Source organism: Saccostrea echinata, unplaced genomic scaffold (genome assembly GCF_033153115.1).
Source record: "Saccostrea echinata isolate AGI-Se365-2 ecotype Australia unplaced genomic scaffold, CSIRO_AGI_Sech_v1 ptg000001l, whole genome shotgun sequence".
NCBI lineage: Eukaryota > Metazoa > Mollusca > Bivalvia > Ostreida > Ostreidae > Saccostrea > Saccostrea echinata.
The window spans coordinates 44,006,905-44,024,401 of NW_026889750.1; the positions used below are offsets into that span (position 1 = coordinate 44,006,905).

The following is a 17,497-nucleotide window of genomic DNA, read 5'->3' on the forward strand; positions in this document are numbered from 1 at the left end:
TGCATCTCTAGATGCTTTATCAATGCTAGTTTGTTTATCCAGGTATTGCTCATGTTACATTGGAATGGACTGTAACCCTGGGATACTCAGGTGTGGATCCAGGAATTTTTTCTTGGGGGTGGGGGTAAGGGATCCACCACAGTCAAAAAATTTCCAACCCAGAAATTTCTTGACAAGCAAAAAAAAAGAAAAAAAGAAAAAAACATGACACATGACACTGACGACAGAGGTATAGTGTAAAAGTTCATCTTGACTGTCAAAGTGAGAATGTGCGCACAGTGTGAGATTGAACATCATTTAGAAAGTATTGTTAATCCAGATTTTTCTATGGGCATTAAGAGGACAGTTAAACTTGCATGGTTACAAAAACCATGTATTCACGCTTACATCAAAGTGATATAGCACAGTCAGTACAGTAAAACATTGATAACATAATTAAACCATGCTTATTATATATTCACAATCACGGTGAAGTGATTTTAATGCAGCTTATTTATGCCCTTTAGTTTTAAATCATATTTTGAACTTTATTATTGGATACAATGAATTACTTTCATAATGAATCAAAATTCCTCAACCCAAGCAGACACTTCGCTATATGCATTATATGCGTGTTTTGTATATATTGATTTTAAAATGTTTCTATTATAACTTCAACAGTTTTTCAATAAGCAAAGAGATGACACAGATATTAATGTATAGTACAGAAATACAATGCAGTGTTCTGTGCTTGTTCAAAGAATTGTAGAACCAGCTGGTTGGTCAATGCAAGTTTTCCATTGTCCTGCTGACAATTGATTTGAAGCACGTACATTCAACTGAGCAATTAAAACAAGCTGTTTGGGAAGAGGAATATTTTTTGTTTTTCAAAATAATTGCTCAAAGACTTACTGATGCCAAACAAAAACAATTAAACAAAAATATACCTTTTTTCTCAAAAGAAGTAACTTGTTAATTACATCAAGGGAAATACTTATTAATCCATATTTGGATACATACAATGTGTGCAATAAAAAAGGGTCATTGCTTTGATTTAAATGTACATATATATATAGTTTGATTTGGACATCTGCTCAAGTTTTTTTTTTTTTAGGGGGGGGGGGGGGTTATCTCTAAAAGCAAATCAACACATTGGTCTCTTTAGTCTTAATTACTTACCACACTGCTATGCTTGGAGTTTGAATCTCAGTCACTGTGCTGGGGTTCTCACAGCAAAACAGGTACAACCTTGAAATATAATTTTACATCCTTTAAAAAAAAAGAAGATAATAAACAGAATGTCAGGTGTAAACTCATCCAGGCTTCCCTTTTCTCTCAAACACCGAGACTCAATTTAAACTTTATTTGATACATTCATTATTAAATTTTTGCCAAAATATAAGTATCATTTCTTATGTTATTACCAACAATTTTACACAAAATTAAATCATATCATAAATGCCTTTATAAGCATGATAAGCAAGTTTTCAAGCTATTAAAAAATTAAGGTTCGATATATTAAGCAGAAAGTCAGATTAAAAAAAAAAAGTTAAAGAATTCTCCACCTTGACCATATGTCCGTGTCCAGTGAAGGTCGATGTTTATGTGGATTGAATTTGTAAAACTGAGTGACAACTCAAACTGGCTTGACAGGTGTAGCAGGTATTCTTCAGGTATATAGAGGGGTGTTATATAATTCACACTGGATTAAAGTCACCAGCCTCAAGTCAAACCATGTTTATTATCCACACAACCAATTGTTTATTGGTCTATTGAGGTAAACAATTATCACCATTATAATAGCACTGAGAACCTATAGCTACAGGAGTCGGTCCCACAGATTGTTGAGAATTGAACAGCACGACACCTTACGGCAAATCTTTTCTATGAAAATCTTTACAATAAGTAGTAGTATCTTTATTGGCGTATACATTACATATATTGCCACAGAAGTATAACATTAGTTTTATAATATAAACATTGGTCAACAGGTGTTACACAGGTGCTTTATAACATAACTTGAAATATACATATATGAAAGAAGAACTATACAGCAGTATCTCCTATTATTAATCTTGCTTTAGAGTAAAGTTTTCCCTCTTTTTAAAACATTCAAACACGTATTTCCCAAGTTTTTTAAGTACATTTTCTGAGTCGGAATTAAGTAATTCAATTAATTTTACCATACTAGGTCTTGCGTAAAAATATTTTTTAATATATTTTTCTCTTAACTCAACATAAAACTTGCATATTAAAACAAAATGATATTCGTCTTCTATTTCGTTAGATGTACAAAATACACATTTTCGTTCACTTATAAGACATTTTTGCTCATATCTACCAGACTCAATACGTAAACAATGTGAAGATAATCTGAGTCTACTTAATGCTTTTCTATGTTTTTCATAATATATACAATTGAGATATTCAGCCTGGTGCATAGTCGGGTTTAGATATTTAAACAATCTTAAAGGATGGGCATTTTCTATCTCTACTTTTAGTTTTTGAAAAAAACAATCAGCCTGCCTTTGTTCAAAATTAACATACAAGAACAGATATATGGGTTACCCCATATCCAAGATATTCGACTTTTAATTTATTCGAATTTTCATTATGCTCAGATGATTTCTAATTTAAAAAAAAAACTATTTACTGATAAAAGGTCAGAGATACTCAAGCTGTAGAATGTCAACTATACAATGGCCATAAATATCCTGAAATGACATAATATTTAGGCTACTGAGTTTCAACATCTTTTGTTGATTAAAATATGCATGTGTTAAGGAAACTGCATGTACATATATAACGTTACATGCGTGTAGTGACTTATTATCACAACGTTGCAGATGCCTAAAAAATAGTTTTAATTTCCCATAGAACATAGACTAAATATAATTAACCGTATAATTTTAAAGATGTATTTAACAGCTCACTCATTTTCAGGAATATTTTAATCCAGATAGCATGTTACAGGCCTGTAGCAACGTTTTCAAAGTGAAAGAGGGGGGGGGGGCTCCGAAAAAATCCCGCGTACTATGGGCCTGTGCTACATGTGTACCATCTAACTTTCCAATGATAGAATCTTCTGTAAAAATTCGAAACAAGTCCAAGCAAAGATCAAAGATAGCCCAATTTTTTAAATAGCAAAACTATAGAACTATCAAGGATAGATTTTAATTTATTTTTTAATTTTGTGCTATTAAAGTACTATCACTCAAAGTATAGGCAGATGTTAAAGATGGGTCAACAAGAGTAATCAATGGACTCGTCTAGAGATGCATTGACGGCCGTTGTTAAACGCAAAGTAAAGCGCGAGATCGGTTGCGACTGTGGAGCGTCACTGAACATTCCTTCGTCATAGAATAAAATCCGACATTTAACACTTTATATAGACTTTGAATATAGAGACGTTTTGAAGATAAACTACATTTTTGTTTCTAGAAATGTTTTTATTTACAAAAATAGTATATTTTCGTGTTTATAAACTGAGTAGATCAATGACCTAGCATTGTTTTAGATAACTCAGCCCCTCTAGCCCAGTCTAGGGCTTGAGTAAAAAACCTGCACTTGTTATGAAACTGGTGTATAGTTCTTCCTCATGTCCGTAGCAAATACTGATACCCATTCTACATGATCTAAGCGTCGCTAGCGAACAGTGCACATACCTGTGCTTGCAAGACCAAATAGACTAGGTTTACACACGTGCGAAGATCCTTTCCGACGAGCTCGGCAAATCACGTTGCTTTGCCGAGAAGTTACGATTGCAGGTGTTTAACAATAATATCCATTCCGTTATTTAAAAAAAAAAAAAAGAGAAAAAAAACACACACAGTTAATGATTAACATTCTCACTCAAAAGAAAATATACGGCAATTAACGAACAATAATCATGACAGGTATATAATTGGTGAAAAGATTTATCACTATCAATCGAAGGATGACCTATATATTTTCGTGAAAAAGACTGAGGAGGCAGAGAGCGTAGGAATATGAAAACTTTTTATTTCCTTTTCTGGGGAAAAGTGATTTTCTTAAAATCTTTTTAGGTTAATTTTGTTTTCTTTAACGAATTAAATATACATCATTATTCTTAACATTTGTTGTAATGTTGTATCTACTGATCATGAATGGAACTATTTTCTTCGGAGCAATTGTGTGAAGAGTACCTGACTTTAGTAATATATCTTGAATAGATAATATGCACTGATCGAATATATTAAAAATACCTTTTCATTTACTGACTCGGGAAAATACCATACATCGCCAAAACCATGTGATAAAAGTGTCTGTTTGACAAAAATGATCCAATTTGTAGACATATTCTTAAAATCATAATTATAAATTGACCTTATAAGACAATTTTCTGATCGAAGGACTTACAATTTGATGAACTGTAAATAATGGATATTGATAATGCCCAAAACAGACCTCAGGAATACAATTATTAATTTCACTAATTAATGTTCCCACTTCATTTGTATCAATTCCTGAGAGAAGGAAAAAAAAATTAATAGAAAAATAGCCAATTAAAAGTTTAAATAATCCTTTTTCGTATATTTTCATGTATTTTGTAGATTAAGTTATTATACTGCAGTAAAAGAAACTTGGAGAAAGTGCGTTCGAAGAAGAATCTCGCGTAAAATCTCACGCTAAACTAGCTGCAGAACTGTAGCGTTATGGTTTTATATTGTAGCCTTTCACCATAATTAATGGTTATGGTTATGGTAAAAGACTAAAATATAAAACCATAACGCTACAGTTCTGCATCTAACGCTAACCCTGTACAACCCCCAACCCCCCAGCGATTTAAGGACCCTCTATACACTAAATTTTTTTTTCGTCAAAAAGTTCATGGACTGGCGCCATAAAATACGAACCGCTACTTGCACATCAATGAATTTTTACACATTTATGTAACATTGTCTTTTCTATCCAGGCCCATAGGAACTGAGGAAGCAAATTTCACTGGGGGGGGGGGGGGGGGTCAAACATTATCAGTTTGGAGGGCCACTACCAGAAGCTTATCACATCTGATGATATTATGGGAGGGGCACAAACATATAAAAGTAGCTATGTTTTCTTTATTATACATGTACTCTGTGGTGCTGGAACTGGTACTGATGAAGGGATTCTTGGTTCCCATGGGTAAAAGCAAGTTCCCATGCAGGATCAATTGCCTGTGTGTGTATATTGGACTTACTCCCTACAGAAAGGAATATCAAGTCCTAAATAGCATAGGCGTCGGAACCGGAGGGGGCTTAACCCCCCCCCCCCCCCATTTTTTTTCTTTTTGCAAAGATGGACATACATGTAATATAGGCATTGAAAATTGGGGCTTAGATGATACATCGCTATATAAGGATGGTTAATAGTATCTATACATCGTCAAAATTATGGAGGGGGACACCCCCTCACCCGGTTTCTACAGTCATGCTGTCTACAGAATAAACTATAAGGAATACAGTTTATCTTTGAATAAAATGTCAATATTTTCGTAAGCAATGGTATGTCCACAAGGAGCAACCTAAAAATAAGACTCTCACAAGGCTACCAAAAGTCTAGAGGAAACAAATCTTTTGATATGAAGGCCCGTAGCAACGGTTTCAAAAGGGGTGGGGGGGGGCAACTTCCCCCAAAAAATCTGACAAGCAAATTAAAAAAAAAAATACACTGACCAAAAGGGGGGGGGGGAGGGGGCTAACTTCCCAAAATTATCTGACAACAAAAAAGAAAAAGCTAATTTACTGTCCGAATCCAGGACTTTGCTTGTGCTCGACCTTATAACATCAAAAAGTGGGGAGGGGGGGGGGGGGCAACCAGCATCTAAAGGAAAATTTACTATAGCCAAAACTATACCCAGAAAAAAAGAAAATTAGTTCCCTCGTGAGACTGACACACAGTTGTTCTGTAAAATTTACAATTTTCATCTCATTTTGTCAATTCGATGAGATTTTATCGAAGATGCTATAGAAAGTACTAAAAAAAAATTAGTGGTTAAAGTTTTGATTTAATATATGACAGCGTAAGGGGGGGGGGGTCTTTTTGGAGCAATTTATAATTTCACTTTGGAAAAATTTAGAAATTTTTGAACAGGCGGGAAATAGACGGAAAAAGTATAGACCTTTTAAACAGCCACAGAACCAAGAAGATTTGGAGAGAGAAAATTTACATTTAATGCCGATTTGTGATCGGTGTCCGAAGTCAGTCACTTCGAAATGTAACATTGCGCGGTAGAAATTTACGAAAGCCCATTGAGCTCATTTTCGTAGGTAAAAAAAATATATATTTCGCGTTGTAACGCGAAACTTTCGCGAATAAACGCGTAACTGGGCTTTCGTAGTACACAAATATATAAAAAAAATCGAAAAGATTTTTATGAATAACCAGCGTAACCATTCTGTATCTATTACAACCCCTTTCCTTTCTTTTTTTGCACCCCCCCCCACTTTTCTTATTTCCCTGCACTTTTTTGTATTGTACATTTGTTGGTTGTACATCACGTGTATATGTATATGTCATTTTGTTTGTGTTGGAGAGGACAATTTTAAGTTGGTAAAACTTGTGTCCAATCCTATTGATCATGTTACAATAAAATATGTTTAAATACAAAATACCCCTTTCCTAAAGAAACAAATATCTGAAACACAGTTTTTAAAATGGCTCGGTGTTAATATTGCTATCAATCATTTCTTTCAAATTATCCAATTAAATTTATTACCTAGCTTTATCTTAACTAACACAGCAAGGTTTATCAGATGCTAATCCGGAATATGTTTCCGGTTTTGAAAGTTACACTCGCCTTGATATTGTTTGGGTTCGCGGACTTGTTGTCAGGGTAAGGGAATCCTTCAAATCTTTCATATAAAAATTTCAAAACTTAAGCAATCGCTATTTGTATCATTAGGCATATGTATGATTGAAATATATGCCTTTAATTCCTATCAAAATGAAGATACTAAAAGACAGTTCGAATTACCTCTATGATTCACAGTTTCTGTTCTAGCATTCTGTACGTAGATTTATATGCTTATAGAGACTCCTATAATTGAAAACTAAGGGTGATATAAAGAGCATGTATGATGTAGTGAGAAAGTAATTTTTGAATTGGGTAGGTTTACGATGAATACATGCCTTGCAGTGTAACTCTGGACAGTGTTATTGGAATGCTTGCACATGTTTAACGAGAAAAAAGAATACGGATTTTTATTTTGGACAAGAGTATCTATGTTTTTCCTGTTATGTGCATGATTTATATCACTAATCTTATTTACTGTGCTTAGGTTTCTCTGGCACAAGATGGAATTGTCAAAGGATATTCCACAAGACAATGTTTCCTTTGCAAAGGAGAAGAGCATCCTCAATGATATTGCTCAGGAGACACGGGAAATGCCGGGCTATGGCTCGCTCACAGAGGAGGAGCTCATGGAGAAAGTGGAGAACATCCTGTTAGAAAGGATTAAGAATGGTGAAAAGCATGCTTACTTTCAACTGGGCTTATTTTATTATGAGCAGGTATAAACACGAATTGCTTGTCATTTATGATAAATATTAATATATATAATTTTTTTGTCAATTGTATAATAGTGAATATGCTTTTAAGCCGTGCTTTACTGAAGTGAACTTTATTAGTACATTTGTCTTTAGCAATTCTTTTACCATTTTTAATTTGTACTGAAAACAGAATTTGTATGTATATATATATATATATATATATATATATATATATATATATATATATATATATATATATATATATATATATATATATATATACACCATGTACTTTGTGAAGTGTAAGTGACAAAGCCTGAAAGGTTTGGTTTGATAAATGATTTCATCCTTCTTTAACTTTCTATATTGTTAATACTTTTTAAAACCAAGCAAACTCTTAATTATTTTGATATAATTTTGGTAGGTGTGGTTACTGTGGAAACAAACATTTTTAAGGCCTAATCCCTGTATGGATTTGAGAAGTGTTTTGATCTTGTGGAATCATTCAATATTTTGTATGACCCTAGCAATGTACAAACTGTTTTTTAAAATTCCTGTGCATGTATTCATTTTGCAGAATATGTTTGACAAAGCTAGAATCTACTTTGAGCGGTCCAAAGATTTTGATTTTCAGTCCCTATATATGCTGGCCTCTATGTTGTATGACGGACAGGGAGGCAAACCAGATGAGGTAGGTATCTAGGAAGAATTCAGCTCATTAATTAATTTTCATGAGGAAAATTTAAAGCAATGATTACCGGTATTATTATTTAAATTTTGTAGAAAGCTGCTGTGGAATATCTAAAGAAAATTGCACTCTCAGATTCCAAGCATGCAAAACACCTCAAGTTTTCAGCATTGTTCAACATTGGGCGAGCGTATTTCCAGGGATATGGTGTCAAACAGTCGGATGATGAGGCACTGAGGTAGAGTCTAAACAATCGGCTTATTGGAGTGTTTCTTGTCAGTGTTTGTTACTTAAGGTCTACTTTTGTGTTTCTCATAGGATATTGGTGACAAATGTGTATGAAATCTTAATGTTCCCTTATTGTGAATGAAATCACTAAGTTCTGTTATATGTACATAAAACATTGCTGTGACGTCATGCCTTTGTTCTTGCAGTCTTAAAATTTACTTGTAGCCGTCCAATTATAATAATTAGCAGTCCAATAATATATTATCAGACGGCAGTGATAACAAAATCGTACAGTATTTAAAAACCAAAATGTAGAGTGAAATCAAGGTTTAATATGCCAAGAACCCCCCCCCCCCAAAAAAAAAAAAGGTTAGATAAAAACAAATTCAGGGAAAGCAAATGCAAGGAAATTAATTTGTTACAAAAACAGCAAATCCGTGAAGAAGGAAATCTAGTTTTAACCTCGTGGCGAAAACGGTAACACTTACTATTGGGGCTAAGTGTTTTCGATACAGCACTGTAAATAAGTGAATTTAAATACATTTCCGATAAAGAATTTTTGAATCTCTCCATTTAACGAGGTTTGTTCGCCGATGACCGCACTTTTAAAACCAGAGATTTTGATTATATCATCCAACTAAAATTTCAGATAAAACCCCTCATTTTTTATTTCCATAGTGATGATATCATCCAACACAATCAATGTCAGATGAACTTAATAAAACAATGAATGCCATGTTACAAATAAAATCCTTCAACATCTGACCACCGTCCATAATTCCTGCTAAGCTAAGTGACTGCCATTGAATGAATGAAATGAAACCAAAAAGTTCAATCACTGTTTTTAATGTCTAAAGAGAAAAAAAACTGTTCTCTTTTCTTTTGTCTACTTATTAGATGGTTTCAGGTAAAAAAAACAAAAAAAACAAAAACACTATTGATGCCAGAATTCTCATTGTGTAATTATCCGACTCCTCCAGGTAACTTTTGGACATTTAAATAACAATGTTTTAAGTAAGATAAATGCCTCATACGATTCTATCTGTAAAATTATCAGACCATTTTCAGCCCTAACGGGCTTCAAACAGTCTGATAATTTTATATATAGAACAGTATTCGGCATATATCCATTTCATATCTATAGGGTACGTATTTCTGCATTTCAGTCTCTGTATGTTTTTGTTATGATGTGAAAATGCTTCTTTATAGATACTGGCTATTAGCTGCTGATGACGGCAATCCCTCAGCTAGCGTCCCTGCTCAGACGACACTTGGCATGTTTTACTCTCGACCTGACAGTCTGGATCTCAAGAAAGCTTTCTTCTGGCACAATGAAGCTTGTGGAAATGGAAGTTTAGAATCTCAAGGTTTGTGGTTTATGGTTCATTTTGTGAAATCACAGAAGGAGGGGGAATTTTGTTACCTACATCTTCAGTGACCTAAGACCAAAGATTGAATATCATTATTTATATTATATATCACGTTTATTCAGACCATTAGATGAGAACCTCCAAAATAGAATCAAGAAGTTAAATAAAGGTGACAGACTTCAAAGCGATTGGCAAACTCATTTTCAAAGAACCATTTATTTCAGAACATTGAATGTTATTCTGTCTATTTCATTCCCAATAGATTTATGTTTTCACTTGGACAGGTGCTTTAGGTGTGATGTATGAGTATGGTATAGGTGTGAAACAGGATGCAGACAGTGCTTATGTTTGTCTGAAGGAAGCCTCCGACCGAGGGAATGTTTATGCCATGGGGAATCTTGTGGCCAATTATTACAGAAGGAAACTGTACACTAAGGCAGCTGATCTGGCAGCCAGGTGAAATATTTTATACCTGGTGCACAGGTAATATAAATACAGTCAAACCTCTTTATCTTAAACTCTATGGGACTGAGAAAAAACATTGAGATGTCCAAGGATTCAAGATATCAAGGTTAAGTACATTAAAGAAAAGGAGGTTGGTACACCCAACTCACTTCAATATGTCCATGGTATTCAAGATATCAAAATTCAACTGTATATCAATATCATGAGCTTGAAACCTTTTCCAGTATTTCAAAATGACTTCCACTATAGGTTAAATGTTGCACATAGAATGAGAAGAAAATCATGTGAATTAATATTTCATAATTTTTTGGTATAATATTCTTTATTTATCAAATAGTGTGAAATCTGCAGGAAATTTGCTAACACCTAGGTTTTCTTCCATAGGGTTTCACAATTTTCAGATGTCAAGCGATTAGCAGAAGAAACAGGGTGTCTGCCCAGCTACCTTGCTAAGGGGATTGCAATGGGATGCTTCTACTACGCTAGATGTCTCCATGAGGGGCATGGGGTGAAAAAAGATGAGGAGGAAGCCAAAAAATATTATTCAAAGGTAACTGGGGCAAGGGTACAGGTAGAAAACCATTTATACAAAATATACTCCAAGGTAGTCAAATAAAGCAAGGAGTAGACAACTCTTAACAATAAACTGCTACACCTCGATTTGAGTGATAGACAATTAACTCATACATACACTTATCCTTTGTAAACAATAGTGATGGTAGGGGAAGACAACTAGCTAAAAAATACTATGCCTTGGAAAATGTGTAAGGCTTTATGGATAAACAACCCTCCTATGAATTGATAGCACTGATATATACTGCATTGCCTAGACCATCGTGTTTGGGTTTTTTTAAAAGCTAAAATAGGACCAAACTATGGAAGTATGGAACCATGATTTGTAACAAGTGTAAGTGATAGAATTCATTATTATACAGATGGAGTCTTACAGGAGTTACAATTCTTGGACTGGTCTTTAAAGTTCGTGTATACCATATGTGCAGTTACAAGGCATTTTAATTTAATTCTAATTAAATTTCATCAGGAAGGGAAAACAACAATTTCTGCATACAATTTGCAACCGAGAGTCTAGACTTAAAAACATTCCTGAAGCTTGTTTTATAATTAATGTCCATTTGTCAGTTGGTTATTTTTACACATTAAAATTAAAGTTGTACAATGAGACAAGTGGCATAATGGTTCATCTGACATTCCCTTTTTTAATCTACACAGTATGCAGTTTGCTAGATCATGTAATGAAGTTTTTTTTTTGAGAGACAAAAGACATTGTTATAGATGTAATAAAGTAAATCAAATGGCCAGAGTATGGATATGACAGGACACAGGTGTTTAATGAAGAAGACTATTTTATAATAGGAATTAGTAGACCACATCCAGTTTATCTTCATGATGTCATAGGTAGATTTGAATTAGGGCCAGTAGAAGATAGATTGACCTTTTATTTGACAGGGATTTCCTTGTCACAGTAAAGCATCAAGTGTTTTTCTTTTTTGAAGGGTTTTCTCTCAATCCCCATCCCACCCCAATACAAAAAAATCCTATCATATACAGCAGCTAAAATTTATTGAAAAATTAATTAAAATTCAAAGATTTATTTTCACAAACTTTTCATAAATATATGGTGTTTATCAGCAAACATTTTTTTGAATATATATTCCTTACATGATATCATTGTGTTTAGTATTAACAGAGATCATATAGATTTCATTTCTGTCAATGTATCATTGCCACCTGTTTTTTGAGAATACCGTATACCGGTATTTCACAGTCCTATATCATGAACTTTAGTATAAGTACATACTTTTACATTGTTTATTATGTTAATTGATGGCAGAGAGCTACTAGCACAGTAATGACTTTAATTTTGTGGAAGATTGCACTTGATGGCCATTTCACTTGTTTCATAAAATGTCAGCTTTAACATTTAAGCTTAATGTCAGCTGCCCTTATTTACAAACAATATGTCTGACTTTGCAATTTAAAGTAATAATGTTCTGATGACTACTGCATTTTTTTTTATGAATAATAAATTATTTGTACCTCACAATATTGACCACAAAATTCCATGTATTAAGTTGATTTAATGAAATCTTTAAGAATTCCTATTCTTAGTCAAGCTGATACCCAAATGTATAATGATCACCATGGCCACTAGTATGATATAACATGAATTTTATAATTTGTTCATTTGATATGATCCTTAGTAAAGGGATGGACATATATCTGTTTAGATAATTCTTTACTGATAGTTGACATATTATCATGGAAACAACATTGTTCAAGGTTATAAACACCTGATTTTCTTCAGGTGCAAACTACACTTGAAAGCAAAGTATATATATTATTATTAGCTCAACTGAGCCGAAGGCTCAAGTGAGCTTTTCTGATCAAAATTTGTCCGTTGTCTGTCGTCATCCGCATTGTTGTCGTTGTAAACTTTTCACAATTTAATCTTCTTCTCCAAAACTACTGGGCCAATTTCAACCAAACTTGGCACAGAGTATCCATGGGTGAAGGGGATTCAAGTTTGTTCAAATGAAGGGCCACACCCTCTTTCAAGGGGAGATAATAAAGAATCAGTGAAAAATTAATAGAATCTTTTAAAAATCTTCTTCTCAAGAACCACTGGGCCAGGAAAGATGAAACTCATGTGGAAGCATCCTCAGGTAGTGTAGATTCAAGTTTGTTCAAATCATTACCCCCGGGGGTAGGGCGGGGCCACAATGGAGGATCAAAGTTTTACATAGAAATATATAGGAAAAACCCTTAAAAATTTTTTCTCAAGAACAGCAAAGCCATGATGAGTCATATTTATATGGAAGCATCCTCAGGTAGTGTAAATTCAAGTTTGTTCAATTCATGACCCCCGGGGATGGAGCGAGGCCACAATGGAGGATCAATGTTTTACATAGAAATATATAGGAAAAACCTTTAAAAATCTTCTCAAGAACAGCAAAGCCATGATGAGTCATATTCATATGGAAGCATCCTCAGGTAGTGTAGATTCATGTTTGTTCAAATCATGACCCCCGGGGGTGGGGCGGGGCCACATTGGAGGGTCAAAGTTTTACATAGAAATTTATAGGAAAAATCTTTAAAAATCTTCTTCTCAAGAACAGCAAAGCCATGATTTAATATATAGAAATATTTATATGGAAGCATCCGCATGTTGGGTAGATTCTGTTTTGTTCAAAAATGACCCCCGGGGGTAGGGTGGGGCCACAAATGAGGATTAAATAGAAATATATAGGAAAATATCTTCTTCTGAAGAACTGCAAAGCTATGATTAGTCATTTTAATATGGAAGCATTCTTAGGTAGTGTAGATTGAAGTTTGTTAAAATTATGACCCCCGGGGATAGGGTCGGGCCACAATGCGGGGTCAAAAATTTTACATAAGAACATATAGAAAAAATATTTCTTCTCAAGAACAGAAAAGCTATGTTTAGTCATATTGATTTGGAAGCATCCTCAGGTAGTGTAGATTCAAGTTTGTTGAAATGATGATGCCTGGGATAGGGAGGAACCACAATGGGGGATCAAATTTTTACAAAGGAATATATGGGTTTTTTTTTTTTTAAATCTCAAGTACAGCAAAGCCATTTGTTATACTGACATGGAAGCATCATCAGGTAGTTTCTTTTCAATACTGAACTGATTTGTGCTTTTGCCAAGCCAATGTGCTCAGGTGAGCGATGTGGCCCATGGGCCTTTTGTTTCATGTATTTTTACAAAAAGTTAAACTGCAATAAAGTCTGATATCATGATAAGAGAGAGCAATCAGGGTTGATCACCAAAGAATTGGGGGTAGGATGGGATGGGGTGGAGGTGTTAAGATGGGTTTCTTGTGAATATTTGAACATTTTTAGTACAGAGGGAGATAACTTTTGAAAATTCTTCTGCAACAAACATCATTGACACCAAGGGAGATAAATGAATACCTTTATTTAATATTTTGTACATCCTGTTAAATCAGCTTTTAAATTTTATCCATATATATACCCTGTTAGGTACTGACTGTCTTCCCATCTGACTGTATCTATCCATTTTGCTGCTTCTAGCTTAAATTTCTAGACTTGTCTTTTAAATGCTGAGTTGATCTACTTGTTGATGTACATCTTTGACAATCTTCTTTACTCTTAGACATCTATCCAGTAAACTGGCAGACAAGTAGTACTTAACCCTTTACCAGAAATACAAAATTCATGGCCCCTGAGTCCAGGACACAGGTCCTAGGATAGGGTTTAATTAGTCATTATTCATACACAGTAAAACTCATTTAGTACAAACATGGATATTGCGAATTCACGGATATAGTGAAGTTTTTTGGATCCCCAGCTATATAAATTTAATAAATTCCTTATACGGGTATAACGAATTATGGATATAGCAAAGTAATTTCACAGGTCCCAGTGACTTCATTATAAATGAGTTTTACTGTATTAGGATTACCAGAGTTGTAAAATTTTTGGAGTTTAAAGCCCTAGGATGGGATAATAAGTTGATCATATAATGAAAATACATTACACCTTCAGAAATCTTCGTTACTAAAAGGTGTGACACAAGTTTAGAGATCCAGGTTTACATGGCACCAAGTCGGTCATATCAAGAGTCAAAACCCATGATACTCAGGTGATCATTAAGGCCCATGGGCTCTTTGTTGTAATTTTTAACTATTCTTTTTATTACTGTGGATGAGAATTCATATTTTATAATATATGAACAAATAATTTGACAAAGGAAGACAACCAATCTCACAGATTGAAATAAATATTTTTATTATATGATTGAACAATTCCTAGCTCTACTAAGTTATGTTCACCTGCAGTAAGGTCTTCCAGGTGAACATATTTCATTTATTTGTTCTACATTGGCTAAAAATAGATTGAAAACTTCCAGATTGATACAATTAGTTTTGAAAACATATTTCTTATGCACGTATCTGACCTTCCAGGTGAAGATACATTTATTTTATCTACATTGGACCAAAAATAGATCAAAAACTTCTAAATTGATAAAATTGGTTATGAAAAGGTATTTCATCTGCATCAGACTTTCACATCTTTTTTCCCCCTACTACATCAAAAATAGGTGAAGAAATTCAAAGTAATAAAACTATGTTGTTTTATCCTGCTTCTATCACTACATTTGGCTAGGATTTCAACAAATGTAAACAATCAAGAAACATGGCAGAGTTTGCTTACCAAGTTTGTATCAATTATTAATTGATCATTGAATCATATGATTGAAACAATAATTGCTGTTTTTTTTCAGTCAATATGATGATTCAGTCACCTTCAAAGTTAAATATTCGCTGAACATGAAGAACTTGTGAATACTGTACTCCTCTGGTGGCTAAATCATCATTAATTGACCTCAAAAATAGCAATAATTGTATAGTGTAAATATTAAAAGTTATTAACCCAGTGTACCAATGATTGAAACTGAACTGTTTATGTCTCAGACACTTAAAAGATCATTTGTATATAGACGCAAAATGTAATGATTGTCTGAAAAATATTACAGATAAAAATTATATTAATACATGTATCAGTTCTTTCTGCTTGCTTGACAATTTTTTGCTGAGTGTGTATTGATGTTTTGTGTTGGTTTTTCAGTCTTATCAATTTGACCCAGATGTCTGTGCCAGATTACAGAACATTACTCAGCATGGTGTTATATGAGTACTATTTATTGTGATGTCAGAACATTGTGATGTCATCATTCTATTCAGCATTATGAGGGCCTCAGTGGTGATCTACTGCTGTTTCTAGTTTTTGATTGTTATACAGTGATGCCTTACGTGTTATATTGTTTTTTATATTCCTCTTTTCTGTGATAATGTATCTTTTACATCAGGAATTCTGCTGCATTTAAATTGTATCATAATGTTTTTTATATCATGTTTATCCTTGAAATTTTGTGCCAAGACTAGATTATACAGTTTTCAATGTCAGGTACAGGAGTCATAAATATTGCCGAAAAATACAAGAGCATTACTTAGAGGAGCCAAATGTACTTGGTCAAATTACCAGGAACTTTATTCTATATAGTGAAGTCAAAATGACATATTGCCTTGAACCGGTAGAGAAATTGCAAACCCTGAAGGCAGACGTTGTATAACTGCATGTCCTAGTCAAACTGTCTAAATGTTAATGTGTAATGTATATCAGTCCTTTACTTAGCACTCCCTAATGTTTCCTGTTTAAAGATAACTAATAAATTAAAATTTATGGACAAGAAAGAATTTATTGCTCTATATTTCTTATGCAAGCAAAGTTCTGGAAAATTGATTTATATGAACTGGTATCAAGTGTAAATTGAGTGAAATATCTTAACTATGTTGAATGTATGTCCATATGTATTGATTATTTTAGTGCTTCTTGGCTTTGATAGATTTGTATTAAACATCAGAGGCAATTTTTGTCCATTTATAGAAACATTACTTGTGATTTGTTTATATGCATGCACAGAGTTTTGTCAATCCAGATATATAGCATAATTGTAGTGCACACATAGTTTTTAGATAACCGCAAGATATTTCTTCTGTAACTGGTTTATTGATGTATAATTACATTTACCAAACTTGTACAATTATTGTTCATGGTTGAAGAACAGATATTAAGGTGAGCTACAAGTAATTTAATTTCAAGATCAGTATATCAAATAGGTATGAAATATTTTGAATGAAATTATGTACAAGCAGCTAATTACCTTGACCTGTTTCCTCAGTGAGTGCACTTTTAGCAGTTTTTACCTGTACAGTGTTATATTTCTAGATCTGACATGTATTCTTTTGTAAGGACCATTTCCTAGCTATGTTACAGTCATTTTAAAAAACTCCAGCCAAAAAGATGGTCAATTAATTTAAAGAATGTGACATTATAACTTATTTAAATTTTTAGACCTATTTATGTCTTATAAAAAATGTTTCACAAACACTTCTTGTGTAATGAACAGAATGATACTGTACATACGTGTATACTCTACAAGTTTTGGATTCAGTTAATCTGCTAGATTGTTTCCGAGATAAATTCTCCCTATTTTTGTGTGCAATGTATGTTATTACCGATATATCTGAGCTCTTGACTCACAATCAAACTGTGATCTTTAAATGTTAGACACTAGTTTAGTATGTTTTGCAGCACCTTTATACATGTTTTGTAATCATTGATCAGTGGTGTTTGTTATAGATAAGTGATACTGTTATTTATGTTTGTATTTTTTCCCTGTTTTTGTATAAAGTATGTAATTTATAA

At 33.4% G+C, this 17,497-nt stretch overlaps 1 protein-coding gene across 1 annotated transcript; it reads left to right on the forward strand.

Moving 5' to 3' along the window:
* The first annotated feature begins 6,762 nt into the window (after positions 1 to 6,762).
* Positions 6,763 to 17,497, forward strand: LOC133179858 (LRP2-binding protein-like). The gene is made up of 8 exons (XM_061314558.1): positions 6,763 to 6,814; positions 7,260 to 7,491; positions 8,048 to 8,161; positions 8,254 to 8,396; positions 9,596 to 9,753; positions 10,041 to 10,212; positions 10,606 to 10,771; positions 15,857 to 17,497. Exons 2-8 carry the CDS (start codon positions 7,276 to 7,278, stop codon positions 15,920 to 15,922), a joined length of 1,035 nt encoding a protein of 344 aa, XP_061170542.1. The 5' UTR covers positions 6,763 to 6,814; positions 7,260 to 7,275; the 3' UTR covers positions 15,923 to 17,497.

Excerpts from the sequence above, each read along its gene's own strand:
- LOC133179858 (XM_061314558.1), top strand. The coding sequence starts at position 7,276 with ATGGAATTGTCAAAGGATATTCCACAAGACAATGTTTCCTTTGCAAAG. Across the intron at positions 8,162-8,253 it reads AGGGAGGCAAACCAGATGAG|AAAGCTGCTGTGGAATATCT; the intron begins GTAGGTATCTAG and ends TAAATTTTGTAG. Across the intron at positions 9,754-10,040 it reads TGGAAGTTTAGAATCTCAAG|GTGCTTTAGGTGTGATGTAT; the intron begins GTTTGTGGTTTA and ends TCACTTGGACAG.